This window comes from Orussus abietinus, unplaced genomic scaffold (assembly GCF_000612105.2).
Source record: "Orussus abietinus isolate OABI.00-Male unplaced genomic scaffold, Oabi_2.0 scaffold9, whole genome shotgun sequence".
Taxonomy (NCBI): domain Eukaryota; kingdom Metazoa; phylum Arthropoda; class Insecta; order Hymenoptera; family Orussidae; genus Orussus; species Orussus abietinus.
Genome location: NW_019396004.1, coordinates 929983 through 950875, shown reverse-complemented (window position 1 = coordinate 950875; position 20893 = coordinate 929983). Strand labels below are relative to the sequence as shown.

General features: G+C 51.4%; 3 protein-coding genes across 11 annotated transcripts in view; 1 reads left to right on the top strand and 2 right to left on the bottom strand.

Moving 5' to 3' along the window:
* Positions 1–1009: 1009 nt before the first annotated feature.
* On the bottom strand, positions 1010–2779 carry LOC105700889. Its single transcript, XM_012427135.2, has 6 exons — positions 2664–2779; positions 2228–2463; positions 1984–2162; positions 1832–1910; positions 1610–1738; positions 1010–1518 (listed from the first exon to the last, which is right to left on the bottom strand). Exons 1-6 carry the CDS (start codon positions 2752–2754, stop codon positions 1321–1323), a joined length of 912 nt encoding a protein of 303 aa, XP_012282558.1. The 5' UTR covers positions 2755–2779; the 3' UTR covers positions 1010–1320.
* A 93-nt stretch (positions 2780–2872) lies between these two features.
* LOC105701036 (annexin B9) lies at positions 2873–6673 on the bottom strand. 8 transcript variants are annotated; one of them, XM_012427439.1, is made up of 11 exons: positions 6520–6664; positions 6372–6433; positions 5990–6029; positions 5845–5904; positions 5087–5728; positions 4776–4952; positions 4509–4713; positions 4277–4429; positions 4042–4215; positions 3771–3952; positions 3550–3688 (listed from the first exon to the last, which is right to left on the bottom strand). In XM_012427439.1, the coding sequence occupies exons 4-11, from the start codon at positions 5860–5862 to the stop codon at positions 3638–3640; spliced, it is 1602 nt and encodes a 533-aa protein (XP_012282862.1). In that variant the 5' UTR covers positions 5863–5904; positions 5990–6029; positions 6372–6433; positions 6520–6664; the 3' UTR covers positions 3550–3637. The 8 variants fall into 8 exon arrangements, with proteins under 8 accessions (XP_012282863.1, XP_012282862.1, XP_012282858.1 ...); XM_012427435.2 differs by lacking the exon at positions 6372–6433 and having other exon boundaries at positions 6520–6673; XM_012427436.1 differs by lacking the exons at positions 6372–6433; positions 6520–6664 and adding an exon at positions 6224–6365.
* An 868-nt stretch (positions 6674–7541) lies between these two features.
* The window catches only part of LOC105700786 (fringe glycosyltransferase), a 34873-nt gene continuing 21521 nt past the window's right edge, over positions 7542–20893 (top strand). For both annotated transcript variants that reach the window (XM_012426945.1, XM_012426943.1), the window contains exons 1-4: positions 7542–8096; positions 8671–8910; positions 11254–11302; positions 12042–12144. In XM_012426945.1, coding sequence (XP_012282368.1) covers positions 7854–8096; positions 8671–8910; positions 11254–11302; positions 12042–12144 — 635 coding nt within the window. In that variant the 5' untranslated portion in view covers positions 7542–7853. The remainder of the gene's footprint in view (positions 8097–8670; positions 8911–11253; positions 11303–12041; positions 12145–20893) is intronic.

Below are 20893 nucleotides of genomic sequence, written 5' to 3'. Positions count from 1 at the left end.
AAGTGAGAATTGCTCTTGTCATTCGTTGCAACAGGGTCTAACTGATGGTTGTTACTTTACTCAGAAATCTTGTTAAATTTCACCAGGGCTAGGTGATAGAGATGCATACGCATAAACGTCTCCGGCTTTGTGTTCCGCTGTTAATTTATGAGATAATTAATCGTTCCCCCTCCCGAATGTCTGCTTGCTGGACTCTTCTGTGACTTCTGCACTTTTATAGTGTAACGAATCCCCTCCCGAGGAAAGGGGATTCCTTTTTGTAGTGTACAGGCTTTTAATCGATGTATCTGATGAAGGGACCGTTCTGTTAACGGCTTAAAATTGTAAAAGATTATTCAGAACTGGGGATTGCATATTTCATCCCGTTGAGGCCCCGAGTCTTAAGCATTGATTAAGGGAATCCCATTGTAGGGGAGATACGGAGCATGAAAGGCTGTCAAGCAAAGGGTGATGATTATGGTAGTCTATATATGTGATCAAGCGAATGTGTCCTTTTCATCGTGTAACCATGCACAAAACAAGAAACAGGAGAATCTCCTTCACAGTTAGTAAGATAGCTATCGATAGTTCGCAAGGATCCTCTCCGAGAGGGGAGGACGAGCATCGACATTAAGAGAAGTTAGCAATTGACTATTATCACACCACGCGCGTTCACCAACCACTCCCATATAAGAATTGCCGTTAAGGGAAGCCAAGTATTTACTGTATAATTATATTCTTTCACGTTGACCACTCGCCATTCTGGTAGTCTTGGGTAGCGTATTTTACATTACCGATAGAATATAGTTATTACTTGTCTTATCTTAATTTTATAATATAATTCATGTCGACGACTAAGTATTCTCCGAATAAAGGTCATATATAGTCAGCAACTCTAGCGATGTTACTGAATTTCTAGTAGAGCACATTATTACTCGCAAGTGGCATTGCGAGATCTTTTGAGCAGTAATTACACAAATAAAGGTATTAGAATTTGAATAACCGAAAGAGAGGAACTTCGACAATGAAGTGACAGCTATAAGTCATTTATTGTACATACATAGTTTATTATAGTCATTATATCATTAAAAAAAACTAGTGACGTCGATTTATGAGACTGCACGATAAGAATCCTATGTATTTCTACTAATGGCAAAGACAATGTTGAATAAGGAGATGTAAAGCTAACGCTATCAAAAAGAAGCCGCTACTTGAAATGAATAATTTAATTAAATGGCTTTGATATGACTTAATGGGAGATAATGTCTAACATAAAGTATAGTGTTTTTTTCAATCCTGGTAAATTCAGGTTAATCAAATAGTAATCTATATAATTGATAATTAAACGCTTGGACATAATCTGATATCTTCGGCGTTTGAGACAATTTTAGCTTTTCTAAACAGACCATCCTTGAACTCTCCATCTCTGGAAATGTCTTCGGGCCCGCGGAGTGCGTGTTCTTTTATGAAATCCTTTACCAGTGAGGGATTAACGTATGACATGGTCAATCGACATCCCCACGTGAGCAGAGCCAAGGGCTGTAAAGAAATTAAAGCTTCTTAGTACTTCTCAAGAAAGAAATAAATTGGAAGGTGAAAATACATTGTTCTATAAAATTTAGAAACTGACTCGATCCTCATCCAAAAGTTGATAAGGGGAAATGACATGTCGCCAGAGACACTCAGAAACCAGCGACTTTAAACGTTTCACTTCCAATGGATTGGCACAAGGATGGTACAGCATGACGACGGCTCCATGCTGAAAAATGTGTATAATTGTATTTTGCATGAGATTATTTTATTCCGTTTGGTGATAATTCAGTACTCGTGTCTAGAAGTATATAATCTTTACCTCTAAACTATGAAGCCATCTCTGCTTTGGTACGAAAGTGTACTCTCCGTAGACTGGCCATACTGGCCTATGGGTGCCACTAAAATATAATATAAACACTTAGGTATTACGGGAAATTATTACAGGAAACTACTGCGTGACGTATTGCTTACTATAACGGAATATCATCCAAATATTCAATCTTTTCTTGCATACATTCGTGTACAGCTTTATACATTTTTGGAATCGACTCGCAGTATATCTGTGGTTTAATAGCGTAGCTTGGAATTATCTTTCTTCCAAAGCAAGTGTAATTTACAGGTGAATGATCCCAATCCATCGTTAGATTAGTCTAGAAAAAATTTCAGTTGGTAAGTCGAAGCCCAAAGCTCGATGCCCGAAGGGTAAATAGAGCACCTTCCCATCGTCGCACCCTGGGATTACATCCATTGGAATCTGATGTTGCGAGTCCGAATCAATTTTTTGTTTTGGAAAGATCTTGGGACGTGGTGTTGGGTCATCTGCCCTGTCAGGCATCCATCGACCTGTCCAGGTTTCATATTCCCTCTCAGTTTCTCTTCGTTGGTCCTGCTGTTTCCTGGCATATGCTTTCAGGAAATCTAATAGGTCATACTTTTCTCTTTCACCCACATCTGCAATATATTGGAGGGACATTTATTTACTGGCCCTTAGTCGTATTTCCAACTGTCACTTGTATTGTCCACGGTAATGTAAAAATTATTTGAGTATGTGGATGGATCGTGACAGCTTACGAATATAGGTTAGGAACGGACGCAATCGGTGTAGACTGGTTAAAATTGATCGGATAACAGTTATACCAAGTAAAAATCACCTTCGTAATTGTCTTCAGTTATATCTGCTGCTGTAAATACAAAAAACACTGCGCTGCAAATTAACAGACCGATGCCAAGTCGATTTGACATTTTGTCTGAGCACTTGTAATTTGACTGGTGCGTGCGCACAGCAATTGCAAATTTGCGAAGCATGCTCAGTTGCCTGCCTAATGAATTCTCGGATTTTCGGTGGAAATAAAATAGGGTATTCTTTTTATTATAATTTATTAACGTTTGAAACAGTCAAATATAATGTCTTTTCTTTTTAAGGTAGGCTTGGATAGATACATTTAATATCCACATTCTGTGTCGAATAATATAGACATTCACACAGTAAAATGTATATTGTAAAATGTAAACATATTTTTGCAATACTTGGAAGCAAACTAGGTGCAGTTTCTTACTTTAAAAGTTTGTAAACTCTTATCAAGTCGTAAACAAGAATCGAGACCATAAACATTTCAGATCTGTACCCTCGATTAATTTCAAAGACAGACAGCTCTTTGTTAAATTATGGTCGAGTTCACTTTGCGCCAATGAATATTTTTAATATCATTATTAGCACAACATTCCATAATTATTCATCAATTTGTACTCGGATCACAGAAACATTCTTAAGGCATGTGCAGGTGAATAGCGCTGTCTGTCTTTAACAATAAATCAGTGATTACCCAAAACATTTAGAAAAATATGTTTTTTCACGGGGAAGAAGGAATACTGCTTTCTTTTAAGATGCAACATTGGCACTGCTTTTTAACACAGGAACATCACGGCACATTCAATTCCCAAAAAGTAGGTCGTCACATTTAGGCACAAAACAATTGGCATCGTAACCTAACGATGACATTTTTAATGCCATTTTTTTACGTACTCCTAAAATCAGAATAAATGTCTTGAACTTCGCGCAAGCGAGGACGAATAAATGCAACGATTAAGATATATGGAGCTGAGTAAAATTTGAAGGAACGACAAGTTAGGAGACCAATGCAAGAAGACATTTCTTGTAATGCCCGGAACAGTCATCCTAGAAAAGAAAAGTAATGATTGAACAATTATTTATTATAGAAAAATGTAAGAAGAAAATTCTATATTGTGCATGGACAAACCGATATGAAATTTTCCAATGATTGTCCATATTGTTGTTGGAAGGATTCCTTTATTTCCCCCATGTCGACTTCGGAACGAGTTACTACAAGACGAATGAGACGTCGATCATCGGTCCCAAAACCTTTCATACTCTTGTAGAGTTGTTCGGCAAAGAAACCTGGTCTGTTCTTAACGCACTTCACTGGAAATAGGTTAAGGAAATGTTGCATTATAGGAAATATTTATTGCTTAATGGGAGGTTAGTTATATTTATTCATAAGTGTGACTTACCGATGGCGAGGAGACCTTTCTTGATGTCCCCAGAGAATTCGTTCTCGATGGCTTCTTCGATGCCATGACCTGTTATGTTCTCGTACTCATAGAAAATCTGCTTTAACTGTGCGGCGTTTCTTTGTACCAAAATTGCATTGAACGTCGACTCGTCGGTTCCAAAGCGTAGCTCCCCTGGAATTATTTAAAAAATTTTATGTGACACTTTACTATGGTTGAAACAAAATGGACGTACCTGCTTGGAGAAGCTCCCTGGCATCCTGTGCCGCAGCAGCAGGATCGATATTAAATGATTCATCACGGTTTGCACAGCACAGAGAAACCATTAGACGCTTAAAGCTTCCGGAGGTGTCGTCCATGAGATCGTCTTCCAAGCTCCTTCCGTAAACTGAATAATTTTAGAATAAATTATAAAAGTTCTATTTGTGAAGATAAACATTTACCCCGATTGCAGTAAATGTGCTCACTCGATTCATAGGCTTGTTTAATCACTCGAATCTCATGATTAGACATAGTGCAAAGAACCTCGATGAGGACACATTCATCCGTGCCTATTCCAGACATCGCATCGTGTAATTCTTTTGCGTAGTACTGCGGCAGTGGAGTCATCATGGCAACAATTAGGTTTTCAAAGTTACCCGACAGCTCTGACTTCAAATCCTTAATCAAATCCTGAGGGAATAAAAATAGTGAATAACATGAAGAATTTCTTTCAATAATCAGGTTTCCCTTACTTTCCCATAGAGAGTTTTAAACTGTGAAGCGATTTCTTGACGCTGCAGGTTGTTGCGGTTTGCCAATACATTGATGATAGTCTTCTCATCAGTGCCGAACCCTTTCATTGCCTTTCGCAGAGCTTCGGCATCCGCTCGAGGATCGAAGGCATCATAGGGCACAACAGTGGGTGACAGCTGTAGCAATAGAAATTATCCTTAAGTAAATCATTAAAGTAGAAAAACTGCTGAGCAAATTCGTCTTAATGTATCTTGAGAAAAGCGACTGTCTCTTTTTCAATTAATGAAAAAGCTCTGGATGATGGTCTCACCTTAGGCTTATTGTGGGTCATCCCAGGGGACAGGTTGGCACTCCGAGGAGGTATCGAAGATGCATTGCCTCTCGGATAAGGTTGGGCACCTCCTATCCCCTGGCCCCCGGGATACCCACTTCCGGAATAGGGACAGGAACTGTTCGGATAAGGAGCCGGCATATTGCCTCCTGGATATTCAGGCACATTGGAGCCCATATTTAAATTAGGATAAGCACCAGGATTTTGTGGCTGGGAATAAGGACCACTCGGAGGCTGGGTGGGATACGAGTGCCCTCCGTGTGTATTCGGAATAGGATAAGGAGAGGCAGCAGGAGGAGAGCTGTATCCACCGCTCTGTGGAACTTGCGAGCCAGATTGCATGGGATACGGAGAAGGCTGTGCAGGATAAACACTAGAATGGGCAGGATATGGACTACACTGAGGTGGATAAGGACTGGATTGAGGTGGATATGGACTTGGTTGATTAGGATAAGGGGCTGGGGTATACGGTTGCGGCATGCCAAACGATGTCGGGGGAGAAGCGAATCCAAAATTGCCAGAGTGAGGGTAAGGTGGAGCACCAGGGGCAGAAGGTGCGCCAGGAGGAGCACCAAACGACATCGGTGGTTTCTGTCCCGGAAACGGTGTTATCGGTGGCCCCTTTTATTCACAACATTGATTAATATTTTTTTATCCTTCCTTTTGGACTCTCGTGCACATTTAACAAACATCTATAGTATCTAAACTACAAACCACTGATATCAAGTCATATTTACCTGATACCCGTAACTCATGTTTGATATCTGACACAGGAGCAGCAGTTCCTCGAACAATATCTGCAACAGATAAAATTCATGACTCGTCGCTGCAGTCATTCAAGTGCGATAACGAACGTGGAGATATTTGTCGGAGGAATCTTACGTTTAAGTTTCTCTCGATAAGTAGCTCCTACCAGTATTGCCTGAAATTGGATAATACAATTAAGTTAATTTCTTGAGAGGAAACTGGAAAGAGGATGACTAGCTTCTAGAGTCCCCTGCGAATGACTAATTAGAAATCGCGTTTCACGTCACGCTATGATAAAACTTCCTGCTCGGGTGTGAGAATAAATACACAGATGGTACACGCCCTCAAAGAACAGTAATCAAATCTAACCTTGTACGCGCAGCTGTGGCCCGTTTCATACCGTACTACAGCTCAACCTGTTAACTACTGACCAACATCGGTTCTTTGTTCAACTTTATATTCTGATACTTTTTAGTCACCAGGTAAAATTGGATCTCACTTCTAAGCCGATACTTGCCAATAGTTTCGGACGAGGGATCGATGAGTAAGGCTTCTGCGTAAATGTCGCATTCTAGAAATCTGGATTACGTAGAATACGAAGAAAATACCGGCCATAGGTGAACTAAGGAAAAACCGTTTTCGTAGTTTTCAACGGGTCTACTTACTCGCTTTAATTTTATTTCTTTACGCGCGTGATATTACGATTGATAGAAATCCACCTCCGCTCTTCTTAATCCCGTGTAATGATTTAATAACTTAAAGCTCCTCAGGATCTGCGACTGCTGTGAAAATGCTAAAAAAACGGGTTTTACGTGACATATTTTTTTTCGACATGGCGCTATCGTACAATTCCTACGTAAACGGAATTAAGATCGACCGAAGATAAGGTTAAGCGTATCTAGACATTTTTTTTAACATGGATAAAGTAGAGCCCAGCTGCATAGTAATATTAATTCCGCCTGCAAGATGGCGCTGTCTGTCTGGCAAAAGAAACGTCGATCGATGTATCAAGTACCGTTACACCCTAGCGCCATCTTCGGTTGGAGAAACCTTTTTTCACGAACCAAATTATCCTACAGCCTATTCAAACTCGTTTATTAAGTGCAGAGGTTATTCCACTAATCGGATACTTGCAGTCCCCGCATATAGATTAATACACGTAAAAGAAACAATCCTTTATCCCTCCTCCCTAGAATTACATTTTCGAAATCGAAAATACCCCTCCCCACGTCTCCAAGCTTGACACCTCAATAGACGACGTGAATTTCCCGAGAAATTTCCTGGAAGCTTGACATAACACGTCCCCCAAGTATTCCACTTCTCATTTCTTCAGGTCCCAGAAAAACCGAGTATTAAATTCCGTACGAGAATCGGGGGACGAAATTCCTTCGTAAGAAGCGAAGCATCGTTCGTGCAAAATCATATCTCCGAAATCTCATCGCGGTCGGACCGGTCTCATATTCGCGCAAAAGGAAGGGCAAAAAGCGGCCTCCGGGCGAGCGCGCGTCGCGCCTCGGCCGGGAGCCGGCAGGGGCGCGCGCGGCGGAGCGAGTGGTGTAGCGGACACTCGTCGCTTCCGAAAGTGCCCCCTCTAGGGGCCGCCCCTTCCCCGCGCCCTCGAAAGTGTGTTTACAGTGCAGGCCGGCCGCGCCACGCTCCACGCGTTCAGTCGGTAGTCCGACGCGCGCCGAGTAGGACGTCGCTCCGCGAGCATCGGGGCCCTCGCTGCCGCCCACGTTGCGAAAGGGGCCCGATAAGGCCCCCCGCGAGTTCGAGCGCCTTCCGGTTACCGTCGACCGTCCCGAGTGATAATAATCAACGAGCCTGCTTACACCGTACATAACAATCGAAGGATATAGCGCCATATCGGTTCGTATCGGAGGAGGAACAAGTGGGCCCCGATCGGGAAATCAGGGGCACGCGTCGCGCGACCTCGAGCTCTTCTTCGAGGCCCTCGCAGGGGCCTGACGGGGCCCCGGGGGGCACGGGGTCGCCATCGATGCTGGATGAGGAGAGACTCACGGGGGATCGCGCTTTCACGGTCAGGCCCGCGCAGGGCCCCGGGGCCCCGGACGATGTCGGGCGCGCCTTAGCGGGGCTAGGCCCCCCCCTGACGTCGGGGCCCGCGACCCAGAAGATGTCGCGGTCCCTGCCCACCCGGAGAGGCCTCCAGGCCCTCGCCCTGGTCCTCGCTACCGCCTACGCCACCGTGCTGCTCTACCACGCGGTCACCCCAGGACAGGTGAGGCCCCTTGGCCCTCACGGGAGTGTTCGTGCCCTCGACCCTTCTCGAACGCGCTTTTTTATTCTCCACCCCGTACGTCGACTCTCTCGCTCGTCGGTCCCAAGGGGCAAAATCGTAGAAAAAATCCGGGCCTCCTCGACGGGCCCCGGTCGTTACTCCGCCGAGCGACGACCTGCGCGCAGGTGCACCGGATAGACGCACCGATGCGTTTCACCGGGGGATTTCGATCGATCGACTCTCCCAATCCCATCGCGTTTTTTTTTTTTTTGGGCCTTATCGTATACGCCGATACCTCATGCGCTATCCGACGCGGCCGGATGCAGGTGCATCTCCGATGCGCGGACCGATCAATTATTGGGCCCGTTAATGCGAGCAGGGCAAAGTCGAGTCGGTGATAAATATGCTAACCGACGAGCGAGAGGGCATATATCCCATAAATATCTAGACACTTATACACGTACACAGTTTTGGGACTCTTTGGATATTTAAAGGATATCTCCCGCAACGAAGCCGGTCGTTGATCGCGCTCGATCGATTAATCGGATTCAATTGGTTTTCCGGTGGATTAAAGATGGCGCTGGAGGACAAGGAGGGGGCAAGCGAGCCGGTCGCCCGGTGCCACCGGGGCCTGGGGCTCCGGGGGGCCCAAAGGGGGCCCGAGGGCACCACTCCGCCCCTCGCCCCCGCGACGGTCGCGCCGTTCGCGACGGACCTCGACGACGTCTTCATAAGCGTCAAGACGACGCATCGTTATCATCGCTCCAGGCTCCCCGTCGTCATCGCCACCTGGTTCCAGCTCGCCAGGAAGCAGGTTCGTCGAAGCGTCACCGATCGGGCCCAACGATCGCGTAGATCGTCTCGAGCGTTTACCTCATTTCCATCATTACCCGGGGGTAAAAGTCAAGGTCTCGGTTTACGGACAAGGTGGAGAAGGAAACCGGAAACGCGCGAAATTTGGGCGGCGTGGCCTAGCCCGACCGATCTCCTTGGGCCCAGTGGGGGGGCAGGGCCCACCTGCAGGTAGCTAGGAGGTGCCAAGTCCCTCGTCCAGGGCGCAGGTGGGGCGACAAGGTGTGCGCAGTCGTTCCGGGGATTTAAGCGGCTCCGTTAAGGGCGCTAATGCCCGCCTACCGCTTTAACGATCCGCGTTAATAATCGACGGGCCCCCCGACGGGGCCTTAGGAAGACCCCATTAACGCCCCCACAGGGTCCTTAACTGGGAAACCTAAGTCCTGGACGTTAATTCCAGGCCCTCGAATCGGGTAGTCGGGGTGTTTGGAAAGTTTCCTTTCTTTTCTTTTGGGCCCTGGTTCTTGAGGGGGAATGGGCCCGTCGAAGGAGCTACCGCGCGGGGGCTTTCTCGCGTCCACGACGCGCCAAGGACGCGGACCCTCGGTATATGGAGGAAAGGAGCGGCTCTAGGAAGCGCAGTGGATTATTAATTGCGACGAATAAGCCCGAGCCGGGGACAGCTGGAGCTGGCCAATTGGACGGCCGCGAAATTGCCGACACTCCGGAATTATCGCGGACGCGAGCGGTGTAACCGGAGCGAGTAGACGCCGAGCGTCCTCGTCGTGGTTTTCGACTCCTCTTTGATGTTCTTCTATTTTATATATTTTTTTTTTTACCCTGGAACCTAGCCCTTAAAGCGAGGAAATGGGACTTGGGGAGGGAAATGGGCCCAGGGTTTCAAAGGGATCCCCGGGCGGAGGTGGAATTCTATCGACGAGGGGGAAGGAATTCGCTGTCAATCCGCTTTCTTTTCTCCCCCCCCCGATGGTGCCGGCCATTATGCGGAGTGACTCGGCCCCGGGTCCCAATTTCGGGGCCCGGGGCCCGAAATTGGCCAATTACGCCGACTATTTCGAACGGCGGGACGCGACCCCCCTATTCTCGCGTCTGCCATTTTTCCGGGACCCCTTGCGCTCTTTTCTTTTTTTCACCTCGTCCCTTTCGCTTCCTGACTCTTCTTCGGAGGCACCGAGATATACCCTGGTCAAGTCTTGGTCTAATCGGATCGACGTTATCGGGGCTCCTTGGAATTGCTTCTTGGATGGGAATGATAAAATATGGGAGGAGGAACCTAGAAGAGGAGGACACGAGGAATATGACGAGCGGACATTCGCTCGAGGAGGCGCGCAAAAATAGACCGCACTGATCGCCGCAATTAGGCCGGGTTATTCGGCCGAGCGTTGCGTGACGTCGCGACGTGTGTTCCTCTCGTGTCGGGTCTCGGGTTCCCCTCCACCTCGGAGGAGGATTTTCTTCCCTTCCGAGAACGCCGAGACCGAGGGTTCGGTTTCCCTGATCTCGTCCTTGCGGGTCTTTCGTCATAGCGATAGGGATTCCTCGTCTCTCGGTGGCCTCTTCGCTCTGAAGAGAGAAACTAGGACCAAGAGGGATCGTGAAAAATTATGAAAAAAAAAAAAAATTCATATTTTCTTGTCTCCCGGAGAAAAAAAAAAATCGGAAAAATCGCAACAAGTGTACATTTACTTTTCGAGTTGATCTGGAGATCGTCAGGAAAATCGTCCTCTCGACGGAGGACCGACTCTAAATGGTCGCGTCGCGACGTCGCCCACTTGACGAGGAGGGCCCGAAGGGCCTCTAAACGCTCCTAAAAATAGGGCCACCCTGACATGTGCAACCGACTACGAGCTGGGGCTCTCGTAAGGACGATTCGTCGACGGCGGAGGAAAGGGAGGGAAAGAGCCGACTCTAAAACCAGTGGTTAGGGATTCGATAAAAGCCCTCGTAAATTTCCTGGAGGATGTACCGCGCTAGCCGCGAACGAACCGACAAGTGGTAACTCGGGCATTTCACTCGGCCAGTTTATATCCGCTGACGGGATAAGACGAGCCCCGAAGAGGGCGAAAAGATGAGGGGCAGACTTTGTCGGAGGCGCCGAGTGCCCGAGCTTGCTGATAAGGGCCCCTTGAAATTCCATGGGATGATTGTTAAACAATTATTCCAGATAGTACGGGGGTCAAGGTGGATGGTATATGGGAGGACGTGGGAAGTCTTAATTAACTATCGCCTACTGATAAGCGACCGATTGTCCCCGTTGTTTACCTGTCACGCGAGCCTCTCCTTTCCCGACTTTCGAGGGCGTCCTGGATTACCGAGTGACCGGTGTCGTTTCTTATGATTCCAGACGTGGTTCTTCACCGACAAGGATGACCAGTACTTCCAGAACCAGACCGGTAAGTGGAACGGTCTCGTTACGCGAGTGCGCTCGCGCTCTAACGAGGACCTCCTCCTCGGTTGCGGCTCCTTCCCTTTTTTTTTTTTAACCCTTCCTCTCCCCCACGAGGACGAATCGAGGAAACGAAAGGGGGTCACTTTTAAATCGGCGGGAGGGGAGGATATCTCTTCCTCCCTCTTTTCTCTGCTTTCGATTAATCCTCTGATAGAGCTCTCCCGGTTTCACTGCGGGGGGTGGTATATGGATATTTATGTATATTTATGTATATTTATGCACACATGTGGATGTGCACGCGAATCTGTGGGGAAAAAAAAAGGGGAGTTCGAGGATCATTCGCCACTTGCGCCGCGATACGTAGACACCTGTTTCGGGCCTTAGGAGAAGAGGGTCAAGGCCAGGGTCCGGTTTCGGGTCAACCTTGAACTTGAACTCTACCGGTAGGGGGGGAGGAGGAAAGGGGAAGAGGCGATTTCGCGACCTCGGGGAAGAGACACCGGTGCAGGATGTTACGGGGAGATTAAGGTCGGAGGGGGAGCACGCGAACCTTCGGCTACACCTGACTTCTGACCTCCGCCCTCCTCTGTCGTCTTCACCTTCGATTTTTCCTCCCTCCCCCCTTTAGAGGATCTAACCCTTCCTCTCATCCCTCTTCGCGTAACCACCTCGCCTCGAAAACGAGGATCTCGTTTCTCTTCGAGGCTTCCAATATCAATTTCTTATATCTTCTTTCCCTCTAGACGGCCACATGATCAACACCAAGTGCCCGCCGACTTACTTCAGGCAGGCCCTAAACTGCAAGATGTCGGTCGAGTTCGACAAGTACCTGGAGAGTGGCAGAAAGTGAGTGGACAATTACTATCCGATCGGTCCGGTATAGGTTTAAGAAATCTTGCGAAATGATAGGGCCCAACTTTTTGGGGGGGCGAGTCGAGGAGGTCCCGGAAGGACTCGACGGGTCGTCCGTCAGTCTTGGTAAATCGAAAGGAAGGACTTGTCGCTTCGAGGGCTCGGTCGGGCCCATTAATCGGGCCCCGAATTATCGCGATGGTCCGCGAGATTAATCGCGGCCCATTACCGCGCCATATCGCGTTGTCCCCGTAATCCGTGACGAGGTCGGATCGACGAGACCCGCGATGGGCCCGTTCCGGATGGAGGATCATTTTTTTTTTTTCGGACCGCCGACTTCATTCCCCCTGGGAGGGGGGTCGGGCCTATTTCGACGGATCGCGGATAACGTCCCTCCAAGTTGATCCGCGTCGATCCGCGTTCGTTCGCCGCGCGGATGGATTAGGGCCCCCGAGGCGGGCCCAAACCGGCGAGATCGGCCGATAGTCATCTGGGACTGACGGACCCATTCGAGGATTTAACGCGAGCCCGGCTAGATCGGAGATAAGCTACAGGAAAATGTTTCTCAGGGCGGACCGTTCAATTAACGGGGCCCGTTTCGCTAACGAGAAGTCGGTCGCGTGGCGCGGTCCCATTTTCTGGGCCTTTTTGGGCCTTTGGGGGGACTTGTGGGTACTTTTCTGGACCCTAGCCTCGAGGAATACCTCGGGAATGATCCCACTCCTCCGAGCCTTGTCACCGATATTATTATCTCGTGTAAAAAACAGCTGGGTAGAGTCTCGCGCCAAGTACACTCGGGATTCTATCCGCGATCGCCTCGGAACTCGCCGCTTCCCACGCCAAAGCTCCCGCCACGAGACACCGGCCTTAAATGCCCGATCGCCTCGATCTCTTTTTCCTTCCTTTTGTCGTCATCGCGCGCCACCGCGTTGAATTTCGACGCTACGTTCCCGGAATAATTCATAGGACCCGGCGGCGACTCGTCGCCGAGGCGCCTTCCCGAAATATCGTTACGTCACTCCCCAGGGTCACCTGTGAAAACAAGCCCTAATGGGCCGTGCCACCTTGGGGTCCGATTTTTCTAACCTCCGCGACTCCCTGGGGAGTCGCCTCAGGTGCGAGGACACTTCCGAGAGGCCTTCGGGCCCGAAAAAGGGACCGAGGCCCTCGGGACCCGAGGGCGCCGCTTAAGGGGGTTCCCGTGTGATTGTTCAAAAAATCCAACTTTTTTTTTTCTTGCACAATTGCATCCGAATATAGTGTAGAATATGTAGGTAAAGTGATTTGTCGATATTCCAAGTCGGAAGTGACAGCGCTTCGGTTTCTTATCTGGGCCCTTTCAATACAAACAGGTACAAACACAATAGAGAGGCGGTAAAAGTTCGCAGTTGTATGTTTATTTAGTTCGCTAAAAAAAAAATTCGGGAAAAAAGCGTGAAAAAAGAGCCTTCACACGGGATGACCCCCTTACGGAAACAAACAGAAGCGACGAGCGATTTTCCTGGGAACGCGGCTTCTGGGAGGAGCGACTCCATGGGAAATTCTCAGGATTTATCGGCTACTCTTGAAAATCGGTTTGCTTGTTCACGGATTTTTTTTTTATTATTTTTTTCTTTGCGCGCGCACGCGTCCTTCCGACGATCGGGGCCTGACGGTGGATCGACCCTAGAAATGTCGAGCTAACCGCGGTCGATATTTAATTAGCCTAAATTCCGACGAGCCTCGTCTATTTTCGACAATTTGAATTTTATACCGCCAGAGTTCGGCGGCCGGGGAAAGCTCGTCTCCGAGGGCCCATTGAGGCCCATTCGGGGGGCTGAATGGGTCCACTCGAGGGGCCCGCATGCGCGACATCCGAGACACTCTCTTCGGCCCTGTCCTGCCTCATCTCTCTCTGTCTTTCTCTCTCCCCGTCCCATTTCTGGGGCCCCGGAGATTGAATCGTCCACTCACGGGGCCCGACGGCCGGGGCCTTACGTACCCCGTCGAACGCGCGGGCCCTGCTCGGGTTATTATCCCCTCGTCTTCTCCGCCGTGTATTCCGCACTTTTGTCCGCCGTCACAAAAGGATTCCCTCCTCCCTTCCCCTTTAACTCTAAGGGGGAGAGAAAAAAAAAATATATATAAATTGGAAAAGGGCCCGGAGATAAGACGGGGCATCGGGCCCAACTTCCACCTGCAGGGGAGGCCAAGAGTTTTCCCCGATCGGGGGCAGGTTCTCGAAAGGAAATAGCGGGAGAACGAGATCGAGCGATCGTTCGCTCCGATTCCAAAGGGAGGGGAGGAGTAGGGCCCCGATGGGCCCCGTTGGGCCCCTTGGATTTCTCGGATTACGAACCAGTCCGCGCAAAAGACGCTCGGAGCACCGGGCTGCAATAAAAATCACCCTCTCCCCCTTTCTCTCTCTCTCCGTTTTTTTTTTCTTATCCCCCGCGTCATTTAATCCGCGAGTTACTCGCGGATCGCGGGATGAGCTCAAAGGAGGGGGGGCTCGATTATCATTCGGGAAGCCGGGCCCGGCACTCTCCTCGGGGAGTCTCTCTCGAGGCTTCCATGGGGCCCATGGCCTCCATTAAGCCGTCAATCCTGCCATAATTGCGCGGATGCCGAGTCCTGGGGGACGCGCCTCCACCTCTCGGCACTCGGTCCTCGCTTCCTCGTCCGAGGCGGCCGTTCCTCTAGATGACCGTACGTCGGCAATTAGGAGAGCGGCCCGTTAATTGCACTCGGGACGACAATTGGGCCCAATCAGAGGCGGCCGAGTGGGCGCCGGAATAATTTCGCGAAACCGCCGCCGACCCGGGATGCGGCCTCGCCGTTGTCCCTCGTACTCTCCCCCGTTATCATCCGTTATCCACGATCAACTCTCGGCCTGGGTTTCTACCTAGTGGGGGGAGTCGACGGAACTCCTCCGCGGGCATTCCGCGGGTATTCCGCGACACAATGGATATTATTCTGCCCGGCGTCGCGCGGCTCGAGAAAGCCGAGGGGTCTCGCGCTTTTCCGCCTTTTGTGTCCCCGTAGCTTTTTGTATTCCCGACGAGGTGGAGGCGCCCATCCCGAAACCGAGTCACGTATCCCAGGAGGAGGCGCCCACGCAGGTAGACGGTGCACCTGCGCAGGGGGGGGGGCATTCGCTCGCTCATGACGTGCACGTAGTCGGCGCGCACCGTCGGGGAGCGTCCTTCGACGAATGAAGGGGAAGAGGGGGAGCGGGTCCCTGGGGAAGAAAAAAAAACATTGCAGACGCCCCGGGAATTTGATCGGCCTCGCTTTTCGTGGGGCTCGACATTGCGCGGAAACACTGTTTTGCGAACGACCGACCGGTGTTTCTTTTCCTCTTTTATTTTCTTATTTTCTCTCTCCGTCGACACGCTCCTCGCGCTCGTCGCAATTATCTCCGGGGACGGGTTCCCTCTCCGCACCTACGATTTATCATGCGGTCCGATTTATCGAAACGGGACCAAAACCGACCTATTCGAACCTCCCCCAGGGGGGCAACGGACCGGACCAGCAGCGAATCCGCGGCTTGTCGCGCCTCTTCGCGATTAGCTCTCCCCCTCTTGACAGGCCATCGGTCAATCGGCGTCAATTGATTTATTTTGACCGATACTTCGCTCACCGAGGCACCGCACTTGGACTCGCGACTCGACATTGGCGAGGATTCGCGGCGACGTAGAGGAGAGATTGATGGTGCGGGGAATGGATTCCGTTTCATTTTTTAGAACCCTCGGGTTGGCTCGATTTCGCGGTCTAACCTGACCGAAAGTAGTCCAAAGTAATGTGAATTAATTTAAACTAATGTAAAATAATTTTACCCTATCTTGCTGTATCTCACTTTTCACGAAACCGTGGAGTCTCGAGGGTCCGAGATACGCGAAACTCGACGCGAAGAGGGACGAGAAGGGCCAAGGGAGCGAATGGACGAGCGCACCTTCCGGGGAAGAGGTCCTGAGAGGAGGTCCTGCGAAAAACAGGTTTGCACCTGACACCGAGTCGGCGATCGGATGACGCGTTCCGATGCGCCGTGCACTGCGGCCATGCAAACGCCCTAACGGGGCGCTTTTTGCAGTTGGTTGCAGCCGCGACTGCAACCGCAGGTGGGACTCTCGTGATCCGTAATCGCGGTGCGTTATCCAAAGGCTCCCAACCGCGTCTGCATGTCCACCAGAAGTCCGAGCGACGAAGTAGGGTCCCGCGCCAAGTACGATTTTTGCGGATGCAAACGCCCTAACAGGGCAATTTTTGCACTTGGTTGCTGCAGCGACTGCAACCGCAACTGCACTCTTGTCGAAGTGATCCATAATCGCGTTGCGTTAGCCAAAGGTCCCAACCGCGTCTAGACGTCCACCAGGAGTCAGAGCGACGAAGTAGAGACCCGCGCCAAGTACATTCTTCTTTTTGACAATTTTTTGTCGGGGAAAAGAAATTCCACGACCGAGGAAAATTATCTATTTGCGAGTGTATTTCCATTGAACGGTTAGACACGAGCAACACAAGCACCGGCAATTTCGCGTCGATTTATGGGCTTCTTCTTGCTGCGAGCTGGACGAGTCGATGGCTCGTTATACGAGTTCGACTCTCTTGGCCGAAGAGGAGCTCTAGATCTGCCCCCGGGGCCGGATGCGCTCCTGGAAAAAGTGGCGTCGCGTGCATGCAGATGAACTGCCCGGTAGAGTCCCTCGCCAAGAGCGTACCCGATACGCACGTGTCTCTATACGCGGTTTAACGGTCTTCGACGTCCTTCGCGGCTTATATCTCAACTCGGTGATATAAAGTATCGAGATATTGGCTGCTTTCTAATGACACCTCGCACGAGGAAATGCCCGCGCTTATCGCAAGCGGAATCGTGCCCCGGCCGTTGGCCGGGGGAAAATAAATCCCTACGTCCTCGTGCGTGTCGGCCGATCGGTTTGTAAAATGTGCCCGACGTCCGTTAACATCGCGTCGAGTCGACGATTATCGTCCGACGAAAGTATCCGGGGTACGGGGAAAATCGAGAAATGGGAAGAAGAGATGCCCCCTCCGATTTACGCACGCAACGACAGATCCGTTAATACCGGACGTCTTCCCCTCGAGTTGCTCCTTCGGGGACGACTTAACGCACACCAGGAACCTCGGACAGGCTCGATAAGGCCGATCCGACCTCCTTATCGACAGCTGCTGGTCGGCGCGTAATTAAGAATCGAGCTCCCGATTATGAACTCCGGAGGGGAAGCGGGAGATCAGGAGATGAGGGGGGGGACACCAGAAGAAGAGAGACTGGACTAGTCGGCTTAAGGCGCGACCGGACGCGATCGTCGATTTCGCACTACTTAATGGTAATACCGGTATCCTTACTGCGGTATCGCGGATTGATTGCCGCGACCGAGTCCTATCAACCTCGGATCCCGTAAGGGTCAGACTCCGAGGTCCTTATCCGGGAAAATGACCCTTACGCGAGGCGCGGACACTTCGCTCGAGAGCTCTTGAGAGAGGGAGGTTGACTATACATTTTTTTTTCATTTTTCTTCTCGGTGTCCGAGGAGGAGGTTAGGGTATGACTTACAAAAGAGAGCACGGTGAGGGTAAAAAATCGATATTTTCTCCCCGACCTGGTGTCGGGGAAGCTGCGTGTTCCCTCCTTCCCTTCCTTTTTGGTAGCGCGGTTGGTGGTCGCGCATCTTTGTTGGAGCATCTCCTCCTGGACACGGAGAAGACCGGACTCTCGCAGCCCGAAGGCGCGACCGGATGCCCTCGTGTACTTCGTATTACCCCAATACCGGTATTATCCGAGGTGTACATACCGAGAGTATCGCCGATCAGCTCCCGGTCCCTGGGACTCGCCTCGTAATTCTCCTTCCAACCAGATGAAACCGTCCCGATAGGACTTATCAAGGGCCGCGAGGTCGCGACCCGACCCTCCCCTGGAGAAAATCCTGATCCTTCCTTCGGGAGCTGGGTATCATTTCGTACTTGGCGCGAGACTCCACCTAGATTGGGTCGATCCAGGGAAATTGGAAATGGAGGAAAATTCGAGGTCGGTTGGAAATCTTCCAGCTTGCCGCTCGGGACTCCTGAGATGGAAGTCCGAGGGGAGGGCGGAACCGAATCGAGGTTAGGAAGAAACTGAATCGAGGTTAGGACGAGACCGCCCGGGAAGATCCTCTCGGGGACCTCTCAACGAGGTCGTCTCCGCAGGGGCCGGTAACCGAGTCCGGCAAGAAACGCTCTCCAGGGCGGCGGTTCTCCAAGGCGTTCGCGTTTTCTAGGCTGGCCATCCAGGCTTCACCCGGAGGGGCTCCGCGCGCTGCTCCTCCCGTCGTTACCTGTAATACCCGTGCCTCTCCTGGCCGTGACTAATGGCACCCATCTCGCGTCCTGGACGCGGCGGGGTCGGGATTGGATCCTCTCGAACCAGGGACCGATGCTCCGAGGAACCTCTCCTGGACCCAGGAAAAATCTTCGAGAGGACGTCTTCCAAAAATCCTCCGGTAAATGGAAGCCCGCGAAAATTCGAATCCAGATCCGGGGTTAATCTCGAGCTCTGATGGAGCGTCCAGGAGAGGAAGCCTGGACTCCGACGCATTCGGGATATCGGTATCAAGCCAGCTCCGCCAGGAATGTTAGCTTCCTCGAGCGCCTCCGGAGTATTCAGGAAGCGATCCCCGGCATGGAGGAGCTCGGGCACCGTGACGGGATTCCGTCCTGCGGGCGCATACCCCGTGCTTTATGAGGTGTGCTCGCGAGCCATGGGTTCCCTGATCGACGGGATTCGACCATCATCCGGGACCGAGACCGTGACCGAGGGCCTTCCGCGATTTCGCGTCAGACCAAAACAGAGGATCGGGAAGCATTCCCGGGGATGGTGATGAGCAACGTCGATCTCGATCCTGGTTTTGCATGAAGGTCTTGCTCTTGATCATCAATGATCCGTTCTCTAGCGAGTGGAGGTTCCATCTAGAAGCCCAACTTACGGGACGATGGTCCAGAGACCCGACTCGAAGATCACCAGGGCCCTCGTTCCGGTCAACGGCGGGTCCAATGCGGATCCCTCGGGAGGGGGCAGCGTTAATGCTCGTTTTTCATCCGTTAATCCGCCATGCTCGTGCCGGCCTGGCGGAAACGCTCCGCTCGTGAATGATCCCATTGAGAGGCACTCCGTGGGCGGACTGGAGTATGTACAGTGGGCGACAAGATTCGATCCGCAGCTCCCGATCGGCCCCGGTGAACGTCCCTATCCCCACACCCAGGAGGTCCCTGTTCCCCCGGGACCCCCTCTTGAGGCCCCTGGCAGCGACTCGACGTGCCGCTCGATCGGGTTCCGGCACCCAGGGCGGATTTCCGGGTCGCCTCGATCCAGGATCCCCTAACGGCGACGGGACTTTTTGGCCTCCTGGACGCGCGGCCGGTTTCTCTCCGTCTGCGTTCCGCGTCGGCCCCGGAAGCGGCTCGTTGGCGCTCTTCATTGGCGCATCCGGCGCGCCGCCTCAGGGCGGGACGCGCGATCGCTGACTCGAGGAGTCGCTCCAGGGTCTCTTCCGAGGGAGGGCGGATCTGCCGTCCTGGGCCCCGGGTCCTGGGAAGGCCTCTCGTGGTCGGGGCCCGCTTGTAACGGAATCCCTCTCCGGGGTTACGAAGAAATCCTGCGGTCGATACGTCGGGCGAGGTATCGAGTGTCGAGAAAAAGTCCCCGGTGGTCAGAGCTGGCCCCAAAAAACGTCGACCCAGAACGACGTCCTTCTGGTTTCTCTCCGGTTCCCGATGGTCCCATTTGCGAAGTCCCAAGTGGGGACTCTTGGTGAACGGATATTTCTCTTGTGTGCCCTTCGGTCTTGGTCTTGTATATTTCAGGGTTTTCGAGGGTTGCTCTTGCTCCGGAGTGCCGGTCGGTGTAAAAAGTGCAGGATTAAGGCTAAGCTCGGTTTTGCTCGTCGCTGGCCGGTCTTGGCTCGCCATGGGTTCGTTTATGGGATCGGAAAGGAGAACTCACTCGGGACCCGTAGGGCCCCGGGCCTTGACCGGCCCTGGGCCCGCTCGGCGCTATAATTTGGCCTCGCGAGCGCTTCCATTAGCGCTCGTCCTAACGTCGTCCTGCACGAACGGGGAACGACGACCCGCGGGGGACGCCCGGGACCCGCGGTTCCCCCGGGAGGGCGGTTCAGCCCCACGCCCATTTGGGCCCAGGGTTTCTGCGGGCCCGAGCAGGCCCGGCGTCGCGAGGTTCGCGTGAAGACGGTGCAACCTGTATGGCGGGATGCAGATTTTGCACCTGACACCTGCCCCCATCCCGAGGGGCCCAAGGAGGGGCCCCAATTGGCCGAGGCCCGACTCCTGCGGTCCCTTTACGACTTTTGTTAACCTGCCCCGACCACTTCGGCACGATCAAATAAAATGAACGGGGAAATTAAGCGCTTTCTCCATGCTAACTTGTTCCCCAATTAAAAAATTCTGTGATGGAGTACTACCCACAGGGTACGTACGCAAATTAATTCAGGCCCCTGGTACAACCCTAAGCCATGGGAATAAAATCTTAAAAGCCTTTACGGCCCTTTTTACGGCTCGAGTGGAGCGGGCGCTCCGTCGAAACGTTTCCTGGCCGATTATCGATTACCGAGCGGGGTTGATTCTGGGCCCGAAGTGGGCCCTACGTCGGGGGCGAGCGCGCGCCACGGCGCGTACATCTCTCGTTTGTCGAATGTAAAACGATGCCGAAGAGACGCCGCGCGTTTCTCGTTGGGCCCTCTGCCAGAGAACCCGTTGA

Bases quoted from the DNA above. Each gene is read 5' to 3' on its own strand.
- LOC105700889 (XM_012427135.2), bottom strand. From the start codon at position 2,754: ATGTCAAATCGACTTGGCATCGGTCTGTTAATTTGCAGCGCAGTGTTT. The intron at 2,464-2,663 runs GTGATTTTTACT...AATATATTGCAG, and splicing joins AACTGAAGACAATTACGAAG to ATGTGGGTGAAAGAGAAAAG. The intron at 1,519-1,609 runs GTCAGTTTCTAA...ATTTCTTTACAG, and splicing joins AACTTTTGGATGAGGATCGA to CCCTTGGCTCTGCTCACGTG.
- LOC105701036 (XM_012427435.2), bottom strand. The intron at 4,714-4,775 runs GTAAGGGAAACC...TTATTCCCTCAG, and splicing joins TTAAAACTCTCTATGGGAAA to GATTTGATTAAGGATTTGAA. The intron at 4,430-4,508 runs GTGAGCACATTT...AAAATTATTCAG, and splicing joins TAAACAAGCCTATGAATCGA to TTTACGGAAGGAGCTTGGAA.